The 24,996-nt window shown below is 34.0% G+C and overlaps 3 protein-coding genes and 1 long non-coding RNA gene across 4 annotated transcripts; 3 read left to right on the top strand and 1 right to left on the bottom strand.

Annotated features, from left to right (window-relative positions):
* Positions 1–9,351: 9,351 nt before the first annotated feature.
* LOC141640430 (uncharacterized) lies at positions 9,352–14,548 on the top strand. Its single transcript, XM_074449234.1, has 8 exons — positions 9,352–9,415; positions 11,431–11,532; positions 11,629–11,751; positions 11,941–12,138; positions 12,596–12,686; positions 12,815–13,135; positions 13,371–13,740; positions 13,862–14,548. Exons 1-8 carry the CDS (start codon positions 9,352–9,354, stop codon positions 14,546–14,548), a joined length of 1,956 nt encoding a protein of 651 aa, XP_074305335.1.
* A 768-nt stretch (positions 14,549–15,316) lies between these two features.
* LOC141640429 (uncharacterized) lies at positions 15,317–16,762 on the top strand. The gene is made up of 4 exons (XM_074449233.1): positions 15,317–15,482; positions 15,570–15,934; positions 16,034–16,171; positions 16,274–16,762. Exons 1-4 carry the CDS (start codon positions 15,317–15,319, stop codon positions 16,760–16,762), a joined length of 1,158 nt encoding a protein of 385 aa, XP_074305334.1.
* A 3,123-nt stretch (positions 16,763–19,885) lies between these two features.
* On the top strand, positions 19,886–21,861 carry LOC141640428 (uncharacterized protein At4g26485-like). The gene is made up of 3 exons (XM_074449232.1): positions 19,886–20,381; positions 21,115–21,307; positions 21,564–21,861. Exons 1-3 carry the CDS (start codon positions 19,886–19,888, stop codon positions 21,835–21,837), a joined length of 963 nt encoding a protein of 320 aa, XP_074305333.1. The 3' UTR covers positions 21,838–21,861.
* Positions 21,862–22,784: 923 nt separating this feature from the next.
* Positions 22,785–24,813, bottom strand: LOC141640398 (uncharacterized). Its single transcript, XR_012542986.1, has 3 exons — positions 24,629–24,813; positions 23,407–23,527; positions 22,785–22,992 (listed from the first exon to the last, which is right to left on the bottom strand). It is a non-coding gene; the product is annotated as an uncharacterized LOC141640398 (long non-coding RNA).
* Between the last annotated feature and the right edge of the window lie 183 nt (positions 24,814–24,996).

Genomic DNA, 24,996 nt, shown 5'->3' with positions numbered 1-24,996 from the left:
GGTCAGTTTCGTCTCGGCAAAGATCTCGAAACGATTAGAGATGTTCGGAGTCGCCATCAAGCATTTGTGGGATGCTTGGAACTCGTTCGAATCCACTTTATACCTAGGTCAATCAAGGCAAAAAGCGGTGCTTGACATAGGTACTAAAGATAAAGACTCGTCCCCTTTTTAGCATTCTATGTCTAAAATGACTCTCGTACGCCCTGGATAAGGCCATCCACTATCCAAAATTTCTGAGTAAGGGGTGAGGGTATGTATTGGGAAGCCCTTTAATCGGACACCTAATCCCGCCCGCGTTAGCGGCCTCTACTGATCGATCGTGGTTTTTTAAGTGCAAGAGTTGATAAAACGGTTTAAATGCGATATAGCAGTTTCAGTGCAGAAATTTTAGGCTTATGAAATTTACTCGCTCCATCCCATTCATGTGTTTGTTTACCTTTGATTAAAATACTCCTCAGAAAGGATAAAAAAGATAAACAAATAATTGAGATGGAAAGAGTATATTGTTACATATGGTTCATAGATGCTCCCTTCGTTCACTTGGACTCGCTGTATTGTTTTGCACTCACACAGTCAACAGACTGTGGCGGCCTTTGCGAGCATACTTGTTGGACTTGAGGTTTTATAATCGGAGTAAAATGTTCAAAGTAGTGGGGATAAGGTCTTAGTTAACTTCCTTAGTTACCTTATCATTGAGCTTGAATTTCGAATAGGTATTCATCGATCAAAGCTATTGAAAGCAAGTCTCCTGTTGATGATCATCAATGGCTTACCTACTGGATTATGTACTCTCTTATCACTCTGTTTGAGGCTTTGAGCTAACCTTTGCAAAATTAATTGATGGTAAGATTCCTTGTATGTTTCCTTTTTCTTTTTCTACGCTTCATTCCGCCGGCTTTTTCATGCAGATGTTGTTATCATATCTGACATACCGCCGCAAGATAGCAATTTGGTACCCATTTAATGTCAGAAACTTGAGGCCTTAGTTTAAAAAAGCAAGCCTCGAATGCACCTAAGGCAAGCCTTAGGTGAGACGCTAGCCAAAAAGTCTCGGGGGCATCTTAGGAGGCGCCTTTAATATAAGGCTCACTTATCAAGGGTCGCTAGAACTTTCCATATTTTTTCCTTCGAGATCTTTAGTTGAATAGTTTTGTCATTTCTTTTCCGTGTTGTTCCCAACTTTTACTCCTCTACATGTTAGCCAACTTGAAAATTACTAGAAAGGATATTGTTGTCCAAAATTTTATTTGGAAAATACAAATTTGTTACTAAAAATAGAGTGATCACGTTCTCGCGTCCAAAGGCACGCTCCTTGCTCCTTGGTGCCTCGTCCCCTTAGCGCCTTTCAAACTAACATTAGTTATTTTTCTGTGGGAACTATCATTTTATTTGTTATTTTGATCATCAAATTCTGGTAGACAGTAGATTATGGTCGTACACTCGTACTCACATTGTAAACTTAAAGAACTATAGCCAGTAAACAAGAAATTGAGAAATGCTTTTAAATAGGCATCATTATGTACTAATAACTACGGAGTATGATTTTTCCTACAGCCCCTTGATTATCAACTTCAGTTATGAAAGAGATAATGTCGTAATCCTAAGGATATTATCCGGTGCAGGAATTATGGAACATCTTAATGATATTGTTCCCATACTGCCATGGTTTTAGTGAAAATACCTATACCATTTATATCATCGTAGATTCTTAGCCCTTGGTTTATGGAGCTTGATAAAATCTATATGCCGAAGCAGTATTGATTATAGTTCCATGTATAGGTTTCTCCGACTTTCTCGTATTTCCCATTTCCAACGGAACCAAAGTCACTTCATTTCCTTTTGGTGTGAATTTAATAGTTTGAAAAAACTCATAATTCACTTGTTGATACTATTGAAAGTAATTCTAATTGTGTAGGATCCCAATCTGGTCCTATGCCAAGCTAATCGCAACATGTTGGCTGGTCATACCATATTTCAGTGGAGCTGCGTATGTTTATGAGCATTTTGTGAGACCGACCTTTGTTAGCGCACAAAATCAATCCGTGAATGTGTGGTATGTCCCAAGGAAGAAGGAAGTATCCAGTAAAAAGGAGGACATCATAACAGCCGCGGAGAAATACATACGGGAAAATGGAACAGGCGCTTTTCGGGAAATCATCAACAAGGTAATTGGACTTTATGCTAATCGCGTTGTTTACCCTGAACACCGTCATTTTTACAATCCCCTTCTCTAGGCATCCATGTGCTATTTGGATGCAGAGTGGAAACGCCAACTTTCATCTCAGACCCAAATTCTCATTTGTGACGGACAAAATCCGTCACTTTGAAGAAACGTGAGACCAAGGGGCAAATGGGAGGGCAAGTGGGGAGGGGCTGTGAGAGGTCTCTTTGAAGAGACCCGTCACAAACAAAGACTCTTTGCATCTCAGATCTTAAAAAAAAGTCGTTTTAAGTTTTTTAATGCGTTCAGAAAACCTTTTCAAATTACAGCCACATTGGCAAATACATGTGAAGTTACTTCCGCAACATCCCAATACCAATATTCATGACCATTACTGCAAATTTTACCACACGGCATTCTAATTCCGTGATTCTATAGAATTGAATGAGCGCGTTTTTTTGTTTCCTTTGATACCACTCCCGAGCCATTGCCGTATGCTGTTCGAATATACTTATCCAACCATACTTGTTTCTTTTCCGTTTATCTGTAGGCTGAACACAGCGGAACCAAACCAAGGGAGGAGTATGGAATATTCGAGAATGACTATCAGTGGTAGCATCAGAGTCTTTTGCCGTTGCAGTTTCTTGTGATGTATCCACATGATGATGTAATTATGACAACCTTGTTGTAGTTGGTCACTGCACCTACTTGGTCTTACTTAGGTTAGCTGTTTTACTGTTTAGGGTTAGTTTACAGTGTGTATCTGTACTTTTGTGGCAAATACCAAGCATGTGTTTACTTATTTGGAACTCCTCCTTCTCCTTTTTAACTCTTCTAGCTTAAAGGCTGGTAAGAGTGACAAGGCAAATACAACATGTATTGGGTTTTAAAATCGCGTACAACAGCATCAGTTTCGTGAAAGGAAGATATTGGCGAGGGAGATCTCATTTGCTGCAGCAAGAGTTATTTTGGAGGCAACGGTCAAGGGCTTTGTGGCTTCGGGATGGTGACATGAATACCAAAAATTTCCATAGAAAAATCATATTGATGACTTAGGTTTTCAATCTAGTAATAGGTTAAATGTTCAAATAATTAAAAAATAATCATAATAAAAATGTACCACGAAAAAAGGAAGTCCGCAAACCCTAATGTAATTATGCTTAAATTATTTGTCAATTTTTTTTGTTTTTTTTTTCCAAAAACGGTATATGCCCGATTTTGTTCGCGAAAGTGGTAATTGAGCCCCTTAACTTAGTCTAATCGTGAGATTCAATTCTTTAAGTTTAAATTTGGGTAATTTAGGCCGCTTAACTTTTTTAAAAAGTGAAATTAAGCCCCATAACAAAATCTCATGAGAACTTCATTTTCTCAAACCGTAAAAACATAAATTAGTTATGTTTTATTTTAAAAAAAATCGGATTTTTTAAATGTAAATAAAATTTTGTTTTTAAAATATGGAAAAAAAAAAGAAAAAAAATTATTTAATTTTATATTTAAACATTTTTTTTTTACCAAAGAAAGCGCTAGGCAATTAAAATCAGGTACATATATTTTTAGAATATTCAACTTTTTTTGAAAAAAGAAATATGTACTGTATATTTTTTTTAAAGAATTGTTAACAATTTTAAAAAAAATATTTAATTCTTTTATAAAATTTAATATTTTTTTTATAAAAAAATTTAAACTCTTCTCTAATTAATGTTAAATCATCTTAGACTATGATTTCATTTATTATTATTTTTTAAAAAATTTATTGTATATTTGTAAAAAATATAATCAATTTCACATTTTATATATGATATATTAAATTTCTCATGAGATTTTGGGTAAAAGGTTTAAGTTCTCTTTTTATATAACTTATGGGGCCTAATCACTATAATCTAAACAGGGTTACCAAAGTTGGTTAGTGTGAGTGGTAATGACTTTCATCTCTTAAACAAGTGGTCAGAGGTTCGATTCCTAACTCTTGCGAATGAAAAAGTCAAACTTGAGAGGAGTCAACCCATTAAATTGCCTAAATTGCCTTCAGTACTCCGAAGGAGATTGCCCCAGCTGTCGGTAGGGGGATACTCTTGGTCAATACCAAAAAACAATCTAAACGGGGTTTAATTTCGTAATTAGGCTAGGTAATGGGGGACTCAATTACCACTTTTGCGCAATTTTATTTTTGTCCAATCCGAACATAAGGTTTTCTAAAAGTCATTCATATATGTGGAACTTTGTGTAATCTACCTAGTATAAAAGCTGAGTTCTTTCCTAGATTTCTATTGGTTGCTTAAAATCAGCATTGGTGGGCCCTTACTAAATTTTTGGGAATTAATTACTCTCTCTCCACATTTGCTTATATTTTGCTGTTAATTTCCGTCTTCAACAATAGTTGTTATTTATTCCGTGTAAATATTCTGACTAAAAAAAACTACATCCAAAAACGATTTACAAAACAAAATTACAATAATTTTCTATGATAGTTTGACAAAAGATTAGAAATTATAAGTAATGTCGACCCCTACCAAAATTTCATGAATTAATCGCTCTCAAAAATAGAGAAATCCATATATTTGGTGTTGATCGGTCTAAATAAAGTCGAATGATTCTGGCTGCTAATACAAAAACGATATTGACTCTAAAATTGAAAAATAAAATAAAATTACATTATTACGAAATAAAATATTACAAATTAGATAAATAAAATCTAAAAATCATAAAGTAAATTAGAGGAAGATATACAAATTACAATCCGCTATATTCATCAAATGTTGGACGACCTTTGCTTCCAATTTGTTTTGCTTTACATCAAAACGAGAGGAAAAAAACAATAATGTAAAAAATAATTAAAAAAAACAAATAATTTAAACAAAAATGAAAAAATATGAAAGATCTCTCAGATCGGTATCATACCACTCATCAGCGAGATTTAATGAAAACTCGGTAACAATAACTAAATGCCGCCATACCACTTTTTGTGGGGTGGCATTTTAGTTAGCTGCCAATAGTAATCATACCTACCTCAAGGCTTCCATCTTTTATAAAATCTCATAATGTCCCCCATTCATCATCGATATAAACCTTTATAAAATCTCAGAATGTCCACAACTGTAACACAATAAAAATCGGAATATATTAATATTAATACTGTAATTCAGTGAAAATACATATACAATAATGATATTAATCATCAACATTAATTATTAATTAAATTTAAGTAAATTAAAATTACAGATTATGTCCACAACTGTAACACAATAAGAATAACTGTAACACAATAAGAATCAGAATATTCAGAATATTAATACTGTAGTTCATTGAAAATACATACACAATAATGATTTTAATTATTAACATTAATTATTAATTAAATAAAAATTAAAATTATAGATTATTAGTTAAGTTATTAAATTAAAATTACAAATTATCAAATAATTTCCCACTCATCACACCAAATTACCACTACTACCTCCACAATCCACAATCCACAATCTCCCATTATCAATTAACTACCCCCACACTACCCAAAACCCAGATTAAACTCCCTCCATATAATCTTCAGAACTTTCCAGCCACTTATTTCAAAACAAACAACACATTAACAAACTACATTCAACAATGGAACAACCGACCCAAAAAACGATTGCTGAAATTCAAGAAGGAGACTTTAATATATATACATAGAAGCAAGGGTGATAAGGAAATGGAAAAAAAAGACGAATGGAACAATAATCATGGAAAAGGGAATTTTCAGAAAGTTGAATTCTTATTGGTTGATGAAGAGAAAAATGTTATTCAAGGATTAATCACAAAATCACTTATCAAGAAATACGATGGAAAAATTCAAGAAGGGAAGACATACAAAATAGGGAGATTCAAACAGTCTGTAACCACGGATTCAACATTGCAACAACACACAAGTGTCGGATCAGATTTGGTACGCGGACAACCATTGATGAAATAGAGTGTGGCTCAATTCCAAAGCATGGTTTTAAGTTTGTCTCTTTTGAAGATATCATTAGTAACAAACTAGAAGGAAGGCAACTAATAGGTATCATCATTAACAACTAAATTTTTTAAATTTCGTTTAATCTCATATTGAATGCTTATCACAATGAATTTAATATTTTATGTGCAATTTACTAAATAAATTTTATATTATTATAGATGTCATAGGAGGAGTAGAGGACTACAAAGCTGTCTTTGTACATAACAACTCCAAAAGAATGGCACTAGACTTGGCAAACCAAGAGTAAGACTCAATTATTTTTGATGTCAAAGTTGATTATTATAGATGTCAAAGTTGATTTCAAAAAAATGTCACATTACTTATCAAAACCATCCTTACCAAATTGCAGCGATACTCAATTATCATTTTGGATGTGGGGACCATACACTAAAGACGGTGAACATATAGCAACAAATCTTCGCTACAAGCCGGAGAAACCAATTATTGTTTTGCAATGAGTGGAAAGGGTAGTCACAAAAGGTAACGTCTACAATGCCAGTTCATTAAAATAAACATTATTTTCCAGATTACTTCAATTTAAATTCACGCTAAATATTTGCTTATTTCTTTCGAATTATAGGAGGACATATACGTCTATCAACTGTAGACAATGTGAGCAAGATTTATGTTAATCCGGAAATACCAGAGGCACATTATATTAGGACAAGGTGGGCACATGCAAAAAAAAAAAAACAGATTTTTTTTAAACATAAAAACTACATAAACAAGTTTACCTCATCTAACACACCAAATAATGCAGATTAAGAGCAAGGCCTGGTAGAAGTAAATGAGTTGTTGAAAGCAAGAACAAGACAATATTGGATGAAAGTTGCAAGACACTACACGAAATCATGTGTACTGAATTGGTTAGCATTTACATGATTCACGAAAATATATTAATCATTATAATTAGTTTCTTTAGTTTTTGAATACTTACTCAAATGTACAAAACAGGCTGGCAAATATGTGACAGTAGCATACTTGAATGAAATAGACGACACTTTTGGATGGTACCGTAATATATGCCAAAAGTGTACAAGTCCAGTTGGGAAGAGACATGGCAAATGGTACTGCTCATACGAAAATTGTATAGCACATGAAGAGGGCTGCGAAAATAGAGCAACAAGGTAAAATCCCGTGTATTTTGATTCTACGATATCATTATGTATACATAAATATCTTACAACATAATAATATTTTATACATGCAGATTTAAGGTGAGATTTATAATTAGCGATGATAATGGAGCAAAAGAAAATTTAATCATGTATGATAAACAAATCAAAAAAAAGGTTGCAAAGTCTCCTTTGGAATGTTTAGACAAACTACACCAGGTATGATCACTAAATTACATTACACACTAATACTTTTTGTTTCATATAATAATCTTAATCATACCATCAAAAGTTCTCTAAATATAAAATATACACAGGTAGGAGATGTCCGAGGAGTGCCACAAGAACTAACTTCAATGTTACGAAAGAAGTATGTACTCAAGTTAATAGTTGACAAAAGGTACAATCTGGAATTAAATTCAAGGTGCTACACGGCTGTGGACTACAGTGATGAGTTGAGACATATAGAAGCATGGACTGAACAATACAAAATGATACAGGTAATAAAGCAATTTAAATTGTTTATTAAATTTTACCAAATATCAATAATCGTTTAGCAAACATTTTTAGCATTTTAAAACCAGTAAATGAGTGCTGCCACAAGTGAAATACCAGACTCAATGGGATATCTTTTGGTAGTGAATTTAAAATTTTTTACATTTAGGAAATACAATCTACTTAAAAGAAGTTAAAATATTAACATGATATGTGCAGGAGAAAATTCAATACGAGAATGAAGTCTTAGCCGCCAGCATTGCAGAGGTAAAACATAATTATCCCTTCAAAGATTAATCGGAAAAAATTAATTATACACACTTTTAAGCGATTGTAAAAAATCTGTGAACCATTACAGGATGATAATGTTGTCAACGGAATACATAACGATGAATCTGTGGAAAAGCTTTCAACAATAAATATGACACAGGTAAAACAACACTTCTATACTATCTTTGACAGATTTTCCTTAACAATTCCTTGATTTAAAACAATCATTATTTAAAGTATATATAACAATTGGCCGCAGGAAAATGTCATCACAAGTGAAACACAATCAGATTCTTTGCTGGTATGAAATACAATCCAAATATAGTAATTAAACGCAAAATTAACACAAATTATTATGATCTATTAGAACTTAAACTTATGCAAACAGAAACAAATGCAGGATGCAGAAAATGAAACTGGAAGTAACACGGAGTCATTGACACCGTCAATCAAGAGGGCATTATTTGAGACAGACAAGGACGGAGATGTGCAAGACGAAGCATCAGCAAAAAAAGGGAAATCGGCGAAGAATTGAATGGCATAAGAAGCATTAAAGTGCATTATATTTTATTATAGTCCGACGTAATTCAATAGTAGTTTGGAAATTATTTTTCAACTTTCAAGTTAGTTTACCGTAATTTGGCAGTAATTCGGATATTATTTTTTAATTTTCAAGCATGGCTGTTTTTTTTTAACACGGAACTATAGTTGTAATTTCTCTTTTCAAAGAAGGACGACACAAGTTTATTTCAGAATTATTTTCCTAATAATTGGTGAATTAGTCAATATCAAAAAAATGAGACCAAAAAAAAACAATCAGAAACAGTGACAAAATAAAGGCAGTCGTGTTCCAAAATAGATGACAAAAATATTAAGTGACAAAATAAATAGGAGTGTGGGGTTAAAAATGACATTATTCAATTAACAAAAAACTTTTGCAAAATGAAATTTAAATATCTTTAAAATTTTCACCCGCAAAATTTCGAAAAAAGGCGCCAAAAAAAATTATTCACTACCTCCATTAACATGATCCCACTAACAAGAAGTTAAGTTGCTCATGATGAACAAAGTCATTAACTACCCCTTTAACATATCCCCACTAACAGTGGTTATTTCCACTTATTTATATACCAAAAACACAACTTCACAATCATTCACTAATTTCCTAAGCTCCTTAAAGATTTCAGAGAAAAGCTCAAGTAATCCTCTTAATTAATAGTACAACAAAACAGAAATCAGCAAAGAGAGAATAACAAATAAAAGAAGAAGCGAGGACTCAGGAAGATAACGACATTAGATGTGCAAAAGTTTAAGCAATGGAAAAAGGAAACAACACAAACTCAACACAGAAGCGGAAGAACTTCAATGGAAAAGAAACAAGTAAGCATTCATAAGAAGTTTTATATACTTATCTTTCCAGGCCTCGAAAATTATATCTCAAACACAGAGCTTCTGTGTTCAGCCATCATCCAAACATAACAAAATAAATATAAAGCAGAACCTGAAAATTCAATAAAATAGAATACTTAGTTTGGCAAATTCTTTTAATTAACAATAATATATACAAATAAATAATTAATAAAAATAGATAAAAAAGATGAAAAAGATGAAAATTGGTGACTTAACTTTTGTGAAAATATCCCAAATAAATCATCATTAATCCCTATTCTCTTTATGATGTAGATGAGGCATTGAAATAAAAATGCTTAGTATGAGTGAATCAGAATATTACGTCAACTATAAAAAAAAAATGAAATTCAACAATTGTTCAATGTAAATGACAGTAATTGTACTTATCTCAATAAGTGTAGGCATACTCTGATTGCTTACCATTTAAAACAACCTAAGAGAAATCAAAACATAATCGTTAGAACAGAAGTTTTAAAAATAATTACACAGAATTGGGTATGTTTTCAAATTATTTAGGATTATGGTTTTGGTCAGTTAAAGTTTGAGTTGTATATCTGGGTATTAAGTTCCATATCTGGGTATTGGGTATTAAGTTGCATATCTGGGTATTATGTTGCATATCTGGGTATTATGGTGCATATCTGGGTATTAACTCGGTTGACTCGGGTTCAGACTCGGTTGACTCGGGTTCAGACTTGGTTGACTAGGGTTCAGACTCGGTTGACTAGGGTTCAGACTCGGGTTCAGACTCTGGTTCATACTCGGGTTCAGACTCAGGTTCAGACTCAGGTTCAGACTCCGGTTCAGACTCGGGTTGGTGATTTCATCATTTGGGGTTGAATTTATGGGTTTCAAACCCAGAAATTAGTGTATCAAATTGAGATGAACCCAGAAATTCAATTGTTAACCCATGAATTTTCACTTGTTAACCCAGAAATTCAATTGTTAACCCAATCAATTATTAACCCAAACCCAGAAAATTCAATTGTTAATCCATAAATTCAATAGTTAACAATGAACACGAAAATTTTGATTATCATTTTCGAATTAACAATGAACATGAAATAACAAATAAATCACATAAACTAAACATGCACAAAATTTTCGACTGATGCAACAATTTTTTTAGGAAAATCAAGATCCATAATCAATTAAACCATGATGGCTAAATCAATAAAACCATTACCTTAAATTAAGCGAAAATATTGATAGTAAAAACTATAAATTCATAGATGAGTTTTAAGATAAAAATGGTCAGATCTACCAAAGCCTTCAACAAAAATCAAGCTATAATTTGAAAAAGTATCAAGAAAAATTATAATTACAATGAAATCAACATAAACTTGAATAGTTAAATGGATATGAAGTTTACATACCGAGTTAAGCGAACTGACAATGGCAATAAACGACGGGAAACCAACGAACATAAAAAAATTTCATAATCAGTGATGAACGATCATAGACGGCGCAGATCTTCAAATTAAAAGTGTGGAGATTGATGTGTTTTTTTCTGGGTTAAGGCAGATCTAAACGAGTAATTCAAAGTTTAGATCTATACTTTCAATAAGTTGCATATGAAGAGTTTAGTGAGAGGGGAGAGTGACGGCCGAAGAAATAGAAGTGTGGTAATAAGAGGGTTGGTAGGTTATTGCGAGTATATAAGGGACGAGTTATTAGGGTTTCAGTTATGGATCTAAATAATAGTTGGACCATTGTCACCTATATTATTGCATTGGGTTGGGCTTTGTTTTATACTTATCAAAAATATGGCTCAATATTTTTCGGATGCCATCGGATATCGGACCCGTACATATATGATTTACATAAATACGACTATTTTTGTCTTATTTATATTTTTAATTATTATTCGTAATTAAAATATTAAATAACTTTCATTTTGTGTATTAGTTATTAACATGGAAAAAATTTATTAATGGCTATAACAAAAAAAAAAACTAATCTAATAGCCATTTCGTATATATTAGCTTCGACTAGACGACAAGCAAGACGAGTGACATCAGCTGTATCTGTGCAAATAGATCCTCAATATTCTACTCCAACCACGCCACTTACTTCCACCACCACAGGTATATAAAATGTCGTCTATTATAAATAAAATATTTAACAAATCGAGTATAAGTTTTATTACTCTCTAAACTGGTGTTTATTGCATTACTTCACAGGTATCGATAGTCCACCAGATGTAGTTGAACGATTAGTAAGAGACTTATGTTCAACCTTTGGTGAATCATACGACGAATGTAGACCTTCAATACCAGAAAGTCAAGTAGCTGTCACCGGACATGGTAGGTGGTCATTTGCTTTACGCGGAGAATATTCCTTCGGCCAAGAAAATTAATCCTCCCAATTCATTAACGATGGTTATTTTGTTTTAAATTATTATTGAATACTATCTTAACAATTTGTATATAACAATCGTTATTGTTATTACGTGCTTTTATCCTAACTCCGTTGTTTATAACATGACTACTTAGGTATCGATAGTCCACCAGATGTGATGGAGCGATTAGTAAGAGATTTATGTTCAGCCTTTGATGAATCTTATGATGACTTTAGTGGTTTAGTTTCTGAAAACCAAGAAGTATTCACTGGACGTGAAACGAGCTCATTTCGCTCACACGGAGAATGTTCCCGAAGTCAACCAAATCAATCTTCCCAAGGGAACGACGGAGGTCATTTTATTTTTTGCTAATGATCGATGTATTATAACTTGATTTAAATAGCTATATAAATCAAACTATTTAACTTTTCCATATTATTGTGACATTTAATGTTTCAGTACTCGAAGGATATTGGGATATTGGTGACCTAGAATACGAGTGCACAAAATGTAGAGCACAAATGTGGTTTCAAGAAAGGAAAAAGAAAAAAAGGGTACTCGATGCCCTAAGTTCTCATTGTGTTGCTCTGATGGCAAAGTTAAGCTTCCATGGTTAAAAGAACCGCCTCAACTCCTAAAGTCTCTACTAAGTAGACAACATCCATTTAGTAAGCATTTTATTGAGAATATCCGGGCTTATAACGGGATGTTTTCTTTCACATCCATGGGTGGAAAGATTGATCATTCCGTCAATCAAGGTCGAGGTCCCTACACATTCAGGATGGGAGGCCAAAATATTCACTGAATAGGAAGTTTGTTGCCGTCAACCGGAGCAACTCCTAAATTTTGTCAGTTATATGACACAGAAGAAGAAGTTGAAAATCGGAAAAAAGCAATCAGGTATGTCATATACAAGACAAATACGTTAGAATATTAGTTTAACACATTATTTGTAAAGATCGATCTTTTGGTATTTAGTTACCCAATATAAATAAACACAACTTATTATTAATTACCTATGAATGCAGCCACGATACTCCGGAGAGATTTAACGATGAGCTGATTGAATTACTGCAAAAGATGGTCGACTCACATAATCCTGTTGCAAAGACATTTAGGATGGCTAGGGACAGATTGTCTTCCGATGAAAACGTCGACGTGAGTATCAGACTCATCTGTAGAAGAGACAGAGATGGGAGAATGTATAATCGTCCAACGGTTTCAGTGGTAGCAGCATTGACTGAGGGTGATTTAGGTCCAAACATGGATAAACGAGATATTATTGTACAAAAGTCATGCGGAAGTTTACAACGTATATCTGAGTTACACCCATTATTCATGGTGCTCCAGTATCCTTTATTATTTCCGTGCGGGGAAGACGGTTACCGATTGGGAATTTCTCACTCTGAAAATTCTCTTCGAAATAGCAATTATGAAAATCCGAGTGATAAATTAACACTTAGAGAGTGGTATGCATTCCGTATTCGGATAGACCACTATCGCTTGAATTTCCAACTCATTACAATCCGGTAAAGCCTATCACCAGTTTTTAGTTGACGGATTTGCATCGGTTGAATCTCATAGACTAAAGTTTATACGCTACAACCAAGATCTTCTTCGCGTGGACAATTACAATAATCTTAGAAGAGCTGTTGAACGATGGGATGTTGAGCCGTCTTCCGCCGGTAGTCGTCTTATTGTTCCTTATTCTTTGGTGGGAGGTGGCCCATATATGAGAGTAAACTACCTTGATACTATGACCATTTGTAGGTGGTTCGGTTATCCTTATCTATTTATCACATTTACGTGCAATCCTAAGTGGCCGGAAATCACCCGGTTTGTTAGAAATAGGGGACTTAATCCCGAGGATCGTCCTGATATTTTGTCTCGCATATTCAAGATTAAGCTCGAAGAGTTGATGATTGATTTAAAAGAGCGCCATATCTTTGGTAAGGTTAGAGCAGTCGCATCTTTCATCTCGGGTTTAATATTTGGACATATTTTATCGAGCCGTAATATATAATCTAATATGTTTGCGTAATTCTATCACAGTTGTATATACTATTGAATTTCAGAAGCGTGGTCTTCCACATGCTCATATCCTTTTGTTCTTACATCGAGAAGACAAGTTCCCTGAAGCTGCGGATATCGATAAAATCATTTCAGCGGAGATCCCCGATCCGGTTGAGAATCCTGTGTTACATGCCGTCGTTTGTACACACATGATTCACGGACCGTGTGGAACAGCAAAACCACGATCACCGTGTATGGTTGGGTCTACATGCTCAAAACATTTCCCCAAAAAGTGTACCGAAAGAACAACTATCGGCAAACACGGTTATCCTATTTATAAGAGAAGTAAAACAGGACCAAAAATATATAAGGACAAAGTGGCACTTGACAATGGATCTGTCATGCCAAATAACCCGTACTTATTGCTGAAATATCGTGCACATATCAATGTGGAGTGGTGTAACCAGTCTAAAGCGATCAAGTATCTTTTCAAGTATATAAATAAGGGATCTGATCGAGTGACAATGCAGTCCTCTTATCAACGCCGCAACGACCAATTTTCTGAACAGGTGGACGAGATTAAACGATACTACGATTGTAGGTACCTTTCAGCATGTGAGGCTGTTTGGAGGATATTCGTGTTTGACATTCACTACAGGACTCCCGCAGTAGAAAGGCTGCAGTTTCACCTTCCTGGCGAACAGAGCGTTGTGTTTGATGATGAAGATCCTATTGACGAGGTCTTATAGAAATCATCGATGGGAGTGTCAAAGTTTCTATCTTGGATGAAAGTTAACAGTAGTGAAGAAGAAGAGTTGCAGATAGCGAAGGGCTTATTGTATTGTCAATTCCCAACTAAATTTGTGTGGAATAAAGATCAGCGAGAGTGGACCCTTAGAAAACAGAATTTTAAGATAGGCAGGTTGCAACATGTGCCGCCGACTTGCGGTGAATTATATTTCATGAGAACCATGTTGAACCATGTAAAGGGACCCAAAAGTTACGAGGACATAAGAAGGGTTAACGGCACTCTCTATGACACGTATAGGGAAGTATGTTATGCATATGGCTTGATCGGTGACGACAAAGAGTACATTGATGCGATAGAACAAGCAAGCGAATGGGCCTCTGGATTTTATCTTAGAAACCTTTTTGCGACTTTATTGTTATCTGGGACGTTGTCCATGCCAAAAAGAGTTTGGGAGGCAACATGGAGTCTTCTAGCGGATGATATCCTTCACATGCAACGTAATATTCTTCAAAACCGAGGTACTACTTTAATATATTGCTTTCTATTTAGTTCATCTAATTTACATTCTTTGCACATATAATAGTTATCAATACGTTATGATGACACTGCAAACATCATCATAGGTTTGGAACTAACTGATTAGGAATTGAAAAATTATGCTTTGATCGACATAAAAGCATCACTCCAATTAAATGGGAGTAGTTTAGCAAGATTTGAAGGGATGCCCCTACCCGATACATCGTCAACAACACATCACGCGAACACGATGATTATGGATGAGTTGTCTTATGACAAAGAATCGCTCCAGGCAGAACATGCATCTCAACTATCTTCAATGACTGATGAGCAGACGACGGTCTATAATAAAATTATGGAAGCTATTGCATCTAATCAAGGAGGGGTGTTTTTTGTGTATGGCTATGGGGGGACTGGTAAAACATTCATCTAGCGAACTTTATGTGCTGCCCTCAGAAGCAAGGGTGAAATTGTTTTGTCTGTTGCATCTAGCGGAATTGCAGCAACGTTGATACCTGGTGGTAGAATAGCGCACGCGAGACTTCGCATTCCAATCAATCTCACCGAGAACTCCACTTTCCCCAGAATTAAACCTGGTAGTGATTTAGCGGAATTGCTGATCAGAGCGAAGCTCATTATATGGGACGAAGCGCCGATGACCCATAACCATGGTTTCGAGGCTGTTGATAGAAGTTTGAAAGACGTCATGCGTGTTGTAGATGCGCGTAATGCAACACTACCATTTGGCGGGAAAGTGGTAGTTTTTGGTGGCGATTTTCGCCAAACATTACCGGTTGTTTCCAAAGGGAGCAGGGCTGGTGTTGTGCATGCTTCTCTTTGTTCGTCGTATTTGTGGAGTTCATGTAAGGTATGTTCAAAACTTAGTTTCCAAATGGGTACTAAAACGCTATTCAATTAATTTATATTTTCTTTCAATGTTTTAAGATGTGTATGTCTTAAATTTCAGGTGCTTACATTGACTAAAAATATGCGCTTACAAGCCGGAAGTGAAGACACTAATGTAGATGAGATAAGGAAATTCTCGGAGTGGATTCTGAAAATTGGAGATGAGTTGGTCGGGGATCCAAATGATGGTGATGCTGAGGTTGACATAGAGTTCCCCGACGATTTACTTATTCAACACGTGACTAATCCCATTGCCTCCTTAGTAGATATCACTTATCCTGATCTTCAAAATCGGTTATAGGACCCAAATTATCTTCAAGAAAGGGCAATTCTTGCACCCACTCACGAAATAGTTGAAGATGTAAATGATTATGTGTTATCTCTTATCCATGAGGAAGAGAGAATTTACTTAAGCTCTGATGACGTAAGTAGAGATGATAGAACTATGGGCGAGCCCGCCCTTTACTCCACAGAATTCTTGAACAGTATTAAATGTTCTGGCCTCCCAAACCATGAATTGAGATTGAAAGTCAGTGCTATGGTTATACTCCTTAGAAATATTGATCAATCGCGTGGGTTGTGCAATGGTACCAGAATAATAGTGACAGATTTAGGGAGACGCGTAATTAGCTGTACAGTGTTGACTGGTAGTCATAAATGCGATAGAGTGCACATTGCCCGCATTACACTCACTCCTTCAGATTCCAGTAAATTTCCAGTCCGGTTTAGTAGAAGACAATTTCCCATTGATGTTTGTTTTGCCATGACAATAAACAAAAGCCAGGGCTAGTCCTTATCTCAAGTGAGCATTTATCTTCCAAGACCGGTCTTCAGTCATGGACAACTTTATGTCGCGATCTCGAGGGTTACAAGCAAACAAGGCCTTAAACTATTAATCTGCGGTAGTAACAAGCGTACATCGAATATTACAGCCAACGTAGTTTACCAAGAAATTTTTGAGTATTTGTAAAGTTCATATTACTTTTACATTTGTTGGACAATTTGTATCGTATGGTAGTGATTAGCGTAGTAACAATCGTAATAACATATACGTCGAATATTCAATTGTGAATTTTTTAAATTGTCACGAGTTTGGAAATTTAATCATGCTCATTTATATGCTTACGAATCTAATTTTAGCGATTGTTACTACGTCCCGTGCATTTTTTGCACGGGTTTAACACTAGTTACAATTGTATTTCGTATCATATCCTTATATTAAAATCAATCAGTTTCATTGTAGACGATCACTATTCATTTAAAGTTGTAAACGGATAGTGACTCTCTTATAAAATGTAAGTAAAAGGGCAGGTGGGTATCTATTTTTCACCCATTTACACTATCCATTTTTTTTTATGAGAGAAACACTATCTATTTGCAGCTTTAGACGGATAATGTATATCTAGAGTGAGAATTTGATTATATTTGTGTAATAAAATTGAGATAATTCTCCAGTTTTCCTAGTGCTTCACCATTGATAGCATGCGCAGAGAGAAGTGCAACGTGCCTGGGTCCTCCTGGAAAAAAAAAATAGGGATGTATTTTGATTGATTGAAATAAATTGCAGTAAGTGGATTATACATCCGATGTATTACCACCAATTGCTCAGTTTTTGAGCATTACAATAAAGTTTTCGAGTTTTGTTTTAAAGTTCAAAAAATTAAGCTCAAAAAATTATAATATAACTCAAAAACATTACATATAAGCTCAGTTAAATTTGAGTTTTGACGGCAAAAAATTAAAAGGTAACTTATAAACTTTAAAAAGCTCAGAAAAAATACACATAAGCTCAAAAACTAATGAGGTCGGAGGTAGTACATCCGATGTATGTTCCTATTTCTCAATAAATTGGCATGTATTGATTGATTGTGGACAAGTCATTTAACTGTCTCTTCGGCAACTACATCAAGTTCACCAATTCCAATACACCGTAGCCAATTTAAATGAGGCGTAACCAGTACGACTTAAGTTTTTCCCAAATTCTCTTTAAAAATGGGTGTATTTATTGTTGGTTAAATAATACTTCCTCCATTCAATTCTACTCTACCATTTTATTTTTTTATGTTTACTAACGCGTGTTTTATACGGTAAATATCGTTAGCTATGTATTTGCAAAAATTATAAAAAGATATTTTTAATGTACTCGTAAAGACGAATCAAACAAAACCCCACATAAATATATTTTCACTTATTTATTGAAAGAAACTTAAAATTGAATGTTTAATTGTGAATAGTGTAGAATATTGAAAGTGGTAGAGTGGAGTTGAATGAAGGAAGTAAATACTACTTCCTCCATTCAATTTCACAAGACCCTTTTTTATTTACGTATTACTCCCTCCATTCAACTCCATTTTACAAGTTTCTTTTATCACGTTTGTCAACGCAGCTTTTACATGATAAATATCATTAGCTGCGTATTTGCAAAAATTATAAAAGTTAGATATTTTTAATATACTCTTATAGACAAATTAAATAAGATCCCATATCAATATATTTTCACTTATGTATCGAGAGAAAATTGAAGTTGAATGTTCGCTTGTAAATAGTGCGCAAAATAGAAAGTTGCAAAGTGAAGTTGAATGGAGGGAGTATTTACAAGTGAGCATTCACTATCAATTTTCTCTCAATACGTAAATGAAAATATATTCATGTCAGATCTTTTGATTCGTCTTTACGAGTACATTAAAAATATCTAACTTTTATAATTTTTTTCAAATACGTGCTAACGATATTTACCGCGTAAAATACGCGTTGGCAAACGTGAAAAAAGAAAAGGGTCTTATGGAGTTGAATGGAGGAAGTACTTCACAAATTCTCATTTGTGACGATTAATATCAATCCGTCATAATTTTATGACGGGTTAAATAAAACTCACATGGAGGATATAAAGACAAGTCGCTTGTGGTTTCCTATGCATTATACTTTTTGTCTTATCTACTCATGTGACCATTTGAGTGATACTTAACCCGTCACAAGCTTTTGACCCATCACAAACTTTTAACGGATATGTTTGTCATAAGTAAGACCTATTGATGACCTGATCCAAGTAATTTAACCCACACTCAAATCTGATTCATTAGGTGAATTAAATTTAATTCGAAATTTGAATTCACCCAATCCTTTTTCGAACATACAAGAATTTTTATTGCTAAATATGAAACATTATCTCAACTATGTTGTTATTTAATAGTATAATTCGCTTATTTTTTATCGTTGTGAAAATTCTGAAATAATATATTTTTAAACCGAATTTATAATAACTTATACACTGATTGACAAGGCCTTATACACCGAATTTATAATAACATTATATAGGTTTGGACAGAGTTATGGTTATCAGGTTATAGGGGTTACCGGTTAAGTTAAATACAGCCATACAGGTCAATGTTAGAGCACATAGTATATGATAATAATATTTTCATCATATTCTTGACTTAGTAGTTAGTACAGTATATACATCGAAATAATTATTTATAATAAAAAAAACTTTATTTTTATTAATATTTTATTTATTATTAAAAGATACAAATTTTGTATAAAGTTAGATTTTTAATCGTGTTTGTAATTTACTTCACATATACTTGGTAATATATAAATATAAATATTTAATATTTTAAATATAAATATGATATACTTCGTATAACTTATATTCGACCCATTGGATCGAGCGAATTAAGTCGAATTCCGGCCGTAAGTTCAGTGACTATTTTGGATTCGGGTTATATTTTACCTTTATTCAAACAATTTTTTAAACGTGTGCCTTAAAAAAGGGTTATGCACTAGCATAACTTGCAAGGGCATAACTTTGAACCAATGTTTCTAGCCATCTAGGTTATTGAAAAGGGCTAATAATTAATATAAATAGCCAAGCCAACATCTTGCTCTTCTTTTCATAATAACAAACATAGAGAAAATGGGTCAAGTATTTTCTTACATATGGAAATGGTTTCGCCCAAAACAAGAAGGTGAGAAACCTGAGAGTAGGAAAACCCACCATGGCTACCAAGAAGATGATCAACTTAGCCACTACATTACCATTCCTGAAATCGAAACCCAATACGTCTCAAGTTCGAACTCCAGTAATGTCAATGACGACAACCCTCAAGCTCAATCGTCCGTCATGGTTGATTTGAGCGCAGTGCAACCGAAAGTTGCAAAGAAAAAGGGGAAAAAACAAGTACAAGTACAAGTTTCTGACAAAAATGTGGTACTTGTTAAGAAAGAGATGATTAACAAGGTTTGTAACAATGTGTCGTCTAAAGATACATCAATTAAGAGGATAGGACCGTATACAAGTAAACACAAGATTTTGTTAGTTGGTGAAGGCGATTTTTCCTTTTCCGCTTGTTTGGCTGTGGCTTTCGGTTCTAATGCTTCCAACATCATTGCCACTTCTCTCAACTCTCAAGGTATATATATATATAATATTTCCGTTTTAAGAAAGACGGGTTAATTGTTTATTCCATGCCCATTGCGCTTCATTTTTGATTTATTTGCCTGCATGCATGATGCATGTAGCTGCTTAATGACCAATTTTGATATTGTTTATTTCCTTCCATTTCCGCTCAACAGTCCAATTTTGTTGAAAGAAGATTTAAAAGTTAACGGAAATTTTTCATGCTACTCTTTAATTTTGTCATTTCTCATGCTACCCTATTTTTAAGAATCTCTCTATAGCCCCTGATGTTCCGATTTAGTGTCCATAGGACCCCTAATGTAACGATCGTTAAATGGACTTTAAGTTTTGATGAAGTGATAATAAATTAGTAATTAAAAATCTCGAAAATTTCCAATGGTACCCCTACTTTTAATTTTTATTTCATATTTATTAATAATTTTGTTAGATTCTTAAAAGTTAGGGGTATTATGCAAAATCTGACAAAATTAAGGGATACCGTAGGAAATTTCCGATTGTTTTATTAATTAGTTATAGTAAATTTTGGGAAATGGAGAGAAAAATAAATCGTACTCTTTAACTTTATTTTGGGCTAAAAAAATACTAGTATGTATCTTTTTTCTCCGTAAAAAATGAAATAGATTGTGCATTATTTACACTAGTGTACTTAATTTGTGAACTTTAGACGACATGCATTATGCATACATTGTTATGTCACTTATGTGATCCATTACTTGAATACACAGAATTTTTGATTGAAAATTATGGCAAGTTCTTGAACAACAAAATGGAGGTGGAGAACAGAGGTGGCATGATCATCCATGGCATCAATGCGAGGACAATGGTTAAAGATCTTGCACTTGGCATCCTAAAATTTGATCGCATCATTTTCAATTTCCCGCATTGTGGCAAATTTGGTAGAACTGATGCTGATATGCGGTAAGCTAATTTCTTTTCCTTTCCGCTTTTAGCAAAGTATACGAAATAATATGCAGACTACACATTATCATATTTTTGCACGTTATATTGTGCCGCGTTCACCTGTTTGCCCTTGACATTCTTTATGGCATGAGGGGGTGAACGCGGCACAATATGAGGCCACCTTACCTGTTTACTACTGCTTAATACTTGATTGTTGTATGTCAAAATTCTGATGATAAATCAAGTTAATTACAATTTGATTTATTTTTTGAAGAGCAAACAAGGAGCTGATAAGAGGGTTCTTAAGAAACGCGAAGAAGATGATAAATGAAGATGGTGAAATACACATTACTCAAAAATCTAATGGATATTTCCTGCAATGGGACATTCCGAAAATAGGGTCAGATCAAGGCCTAAGACTAATTCAGGAAGTCAAATTCAAACCTAGCAAGTATCCTGGATACAACACCAAGTTTGGGTTTGGGGGCGACAAGAACTTCGATTGCACTCCCTCTAAAACCTACAAATTTGGGCTGTACTTGGAATAGATGGTGCTTCGTTTCGTTCTCTTTATTATGCTCTTATGTGTATGTAAATGTGTAGTAGCTTTGCATGTAGAAATCATTTTGGGCCTCTTTTTGGTTTTGGCTTATGAACGGTACCCAAAGTAAGCTTGATTTTGTTGTGGGTGCATGGGGTTGAATGTCCAGACGATGTTGATGATTATAAGATGACGATGAACGGTTATGTATTCAATCGTACTAAATATTTTACAGCTTTTCTTCTGCGACCGTATCTATCTATAATAAAACTAGTTTAGAACCCGTGCAAAGTTGCACGGGCATAGATAAATAACATGTATAATTAACTTTTAAAATTTTGTGGTTATACCATTGTACTCCCTCTGTTTTTAGTAATGTTTTCATTTCTTGAATATATGTGAGGAGTATATTTTAATAAAGTGGGAACATCACAAAGATATGGAGGGAGAGCTCGATACAAAAGCAATGTAATAGAATACGTTTGGTAAATGTGAGGGCAACATTAAATAAATTCAAGGTCATGTAATAGAAGACGGTTTTCCCCGGCTCAATGTGAGAGTAACAATGTAATATTGCATAATAATAGGAGAAAGTACATATTTGGTGAGTATTTAAGAAGTATTCCAAAGATTGGTCGTACATATTTGCCCTCAAAGCACATATATGACGAGTCAAAATCCTCTTCATTTCCTCAAAAGAAATGGAGAGGCCATTTTCTTTCGACGGACGAGATTGTATTCTATCAACATCAAACGGTTCACGATTTATGCATAAAAATATAAGGTTAATAGAGTATAGAGAGGATAATATTATTAAATAGGTTTGTGAGAGGAAATGGAGAGAGAGGAAATGAAGAGGATCATAATTGATATATGACGATAAGTATAGTTTGACATAATCAATAACAATAACAATAATGTCTATTTATTACATAGAGAGGAGTTAAACTTCCATTACCATGTCAATCTCAATGTAGTAACTTCCGTGACATTACGCATGTACACAAATGTGAGGTAATATGAACTATATACTGCCTTGCACAGTTGCGCTTGGGCTGCACATATATTGTCTTCTTTTAATTTGCTTCATATCCTTCCAATCCTAATCCTTTTATTTATCCAAAAAGTCCATTTGTAAGTTAACTTGCCACACTATAAAATTCTGAACATAAATAACACAACTGTAAGTACAAACATTCATAAACAAATACGACAAATAGATAAAGCCATAATAAAAGCGTAAAACTAATAAAAAAAATAGGATCATCCATATGACCCATGTACAATTGGATACAAAGCATCAGAGTTAGAACCCGGTCCGTCACCCAAACTCGTTAAAGTAGAAGATATCAGTTATTGAATTGGTACAACAGTAGAATGTGCAAATAATGCGGATATCAGCTAATGAACTCTACATAATAATGGTAGTGGGAGTTTTATTTACACCTCAATTCTTAAAATTCACCTACTTCTAGAACAGGCATAACAAAAAAATTAACGCCTATCGACAAAAAAATATGAAAAGCTACAAAAATGATCACAAGTAAGAACGTAAGATGAAAATCAAGATACCCACATTTGTTGGAAGATTTATTGCTCGGGCTTGATCTTATATTTCCTTATAAATGGCTACATTTGATTGAAATTTGCTCCTCTCGACTGAGAAATAAGTTGCTCGGCATCAAAAGCATACTATCCTGAAAGACAATTGATGAATATAGAGCATTACTAATGTGTCTTCAGTGCAACAATTCGACCTCGCATATCAGTAGAAACAATTTATCAACTTCTCTAAAACCTTCATTGATCTTGAGGATACAGATTAATATACAGCAATACTTCATTGATCTTTCAAATTTTTATCAACTTCTCTAAAGCCTCCCGGTTTTATTTATTTGATATGGATTACGGACCTAAAGCTAAATCAAGTACTCCGTACTTTATTATTTGGTTAGATGTTATGTAAGACAACCCGGTTTTAAAAACCCCTTGTTTGTTTTAAAGAGTATAGCTCATGTAGGTCGTATAACACCATGACGGAATTTTGCAAATGAAATCAATTCACAAGCAAGCAAATTGCAGGAAAAATCAACAACTATTAAAACTAATTTGTCACAAGCAAGCCTAACATCCATTACAATATTGTAAATGAAATTAAGTCTACACACTATCAAACATAGCAGGTAGTCGGATATTGATCAATATTCCAAACTGTGAAATTACAGGGTCTAAAATTTAACAACGGTATGGGATGTTGAATTTACCAAATGCGTAGAAGGTTCGAAGGCCAACCTCAAGAACATCGTCAGTTAGAAGCCAAAGTCTTATCGTGGCAATTTATCAAACAATTAGAATGCACAAAAATGTATTCAAGTAAAGTAATAGTGGGTGTCGGGACTACACCACGACACAAGTTCGTTTTGTTGGTGTGTGTATAAAAGATAAAAGTGTATTCAAGTAAATGAATAGAAATAGATAAGAAAATAGTAGAGCAATTAATAAAAAATAGTTACTTGTGAATATACAACTACGGAGTAAATGAGTAATTAATAATCATGATGAGCCGAGAATGAATAGCTTGATGGAAATTCGCTCTTTGATGACGAATCTTCAATCATGTCTGATTTATATATAGAGTAATTCAATATTTGCCCTAATGATGAAAAAATGAGCGTATGGAATAATTTGCTTAGTTTGGTTTACACACAGTACATGAAAAGTCGATCAGAACAACAAATTATCTACCTTGCCCGATGAAGCTATTAACCATAAAAGATATCAGGATGCTAATTAATTACCTCTTTAATTGTAAATTGTGATCTATAGAAACATGGTGAACTGTTGCAAATTGCTTCATCAACCGATATAAACCATGGTAAAAATGTAGAACATGAAGAGTGTAGATGATAGAGAGGCAGAATATGAAGAGAAGTGAACGGTGGAGCAGTGGAGCAGTGGAGGATAATAGGAAAATAGGAGGGATGAGGGTAAACAGGGGATGAGAAGAGGAAGAGAGAGAAAGATATAAGAAAGGTTGCAGTATTAGAATTAGGGTTAGAATTAAGAAATTTTAAAAAAAAAAAAAAAAAAAAAAAAAGGAAGTGTTAGGCGGGAAATCGTTGCATAATAATGCGACACGTATACAGTAAAATATCTAGTGGTTCTT

This window comes from Silene latifolia, unplaced genomic scaffold, assembly GCF_048544455.1.
Source record: "Silene latifolia isolate original U9 population unplaced genomic scaffold, ASM4854445v1 scaffold_79, whole genome shotgun sequence".
Classification (NCBI taxonomy): domain Eukaryota; kingdom Viridiplantae; phylum Streptophyta; class Magnoliopsida; order Caryophyllales; family Caryophyllaceae; genus Silene; species Silene latifolia.
The sequence above is the reverse complement of the archived record's forward strand: the minus strand, read 5'-3'. Positions and strand labels throughout refer to the sequence as shown.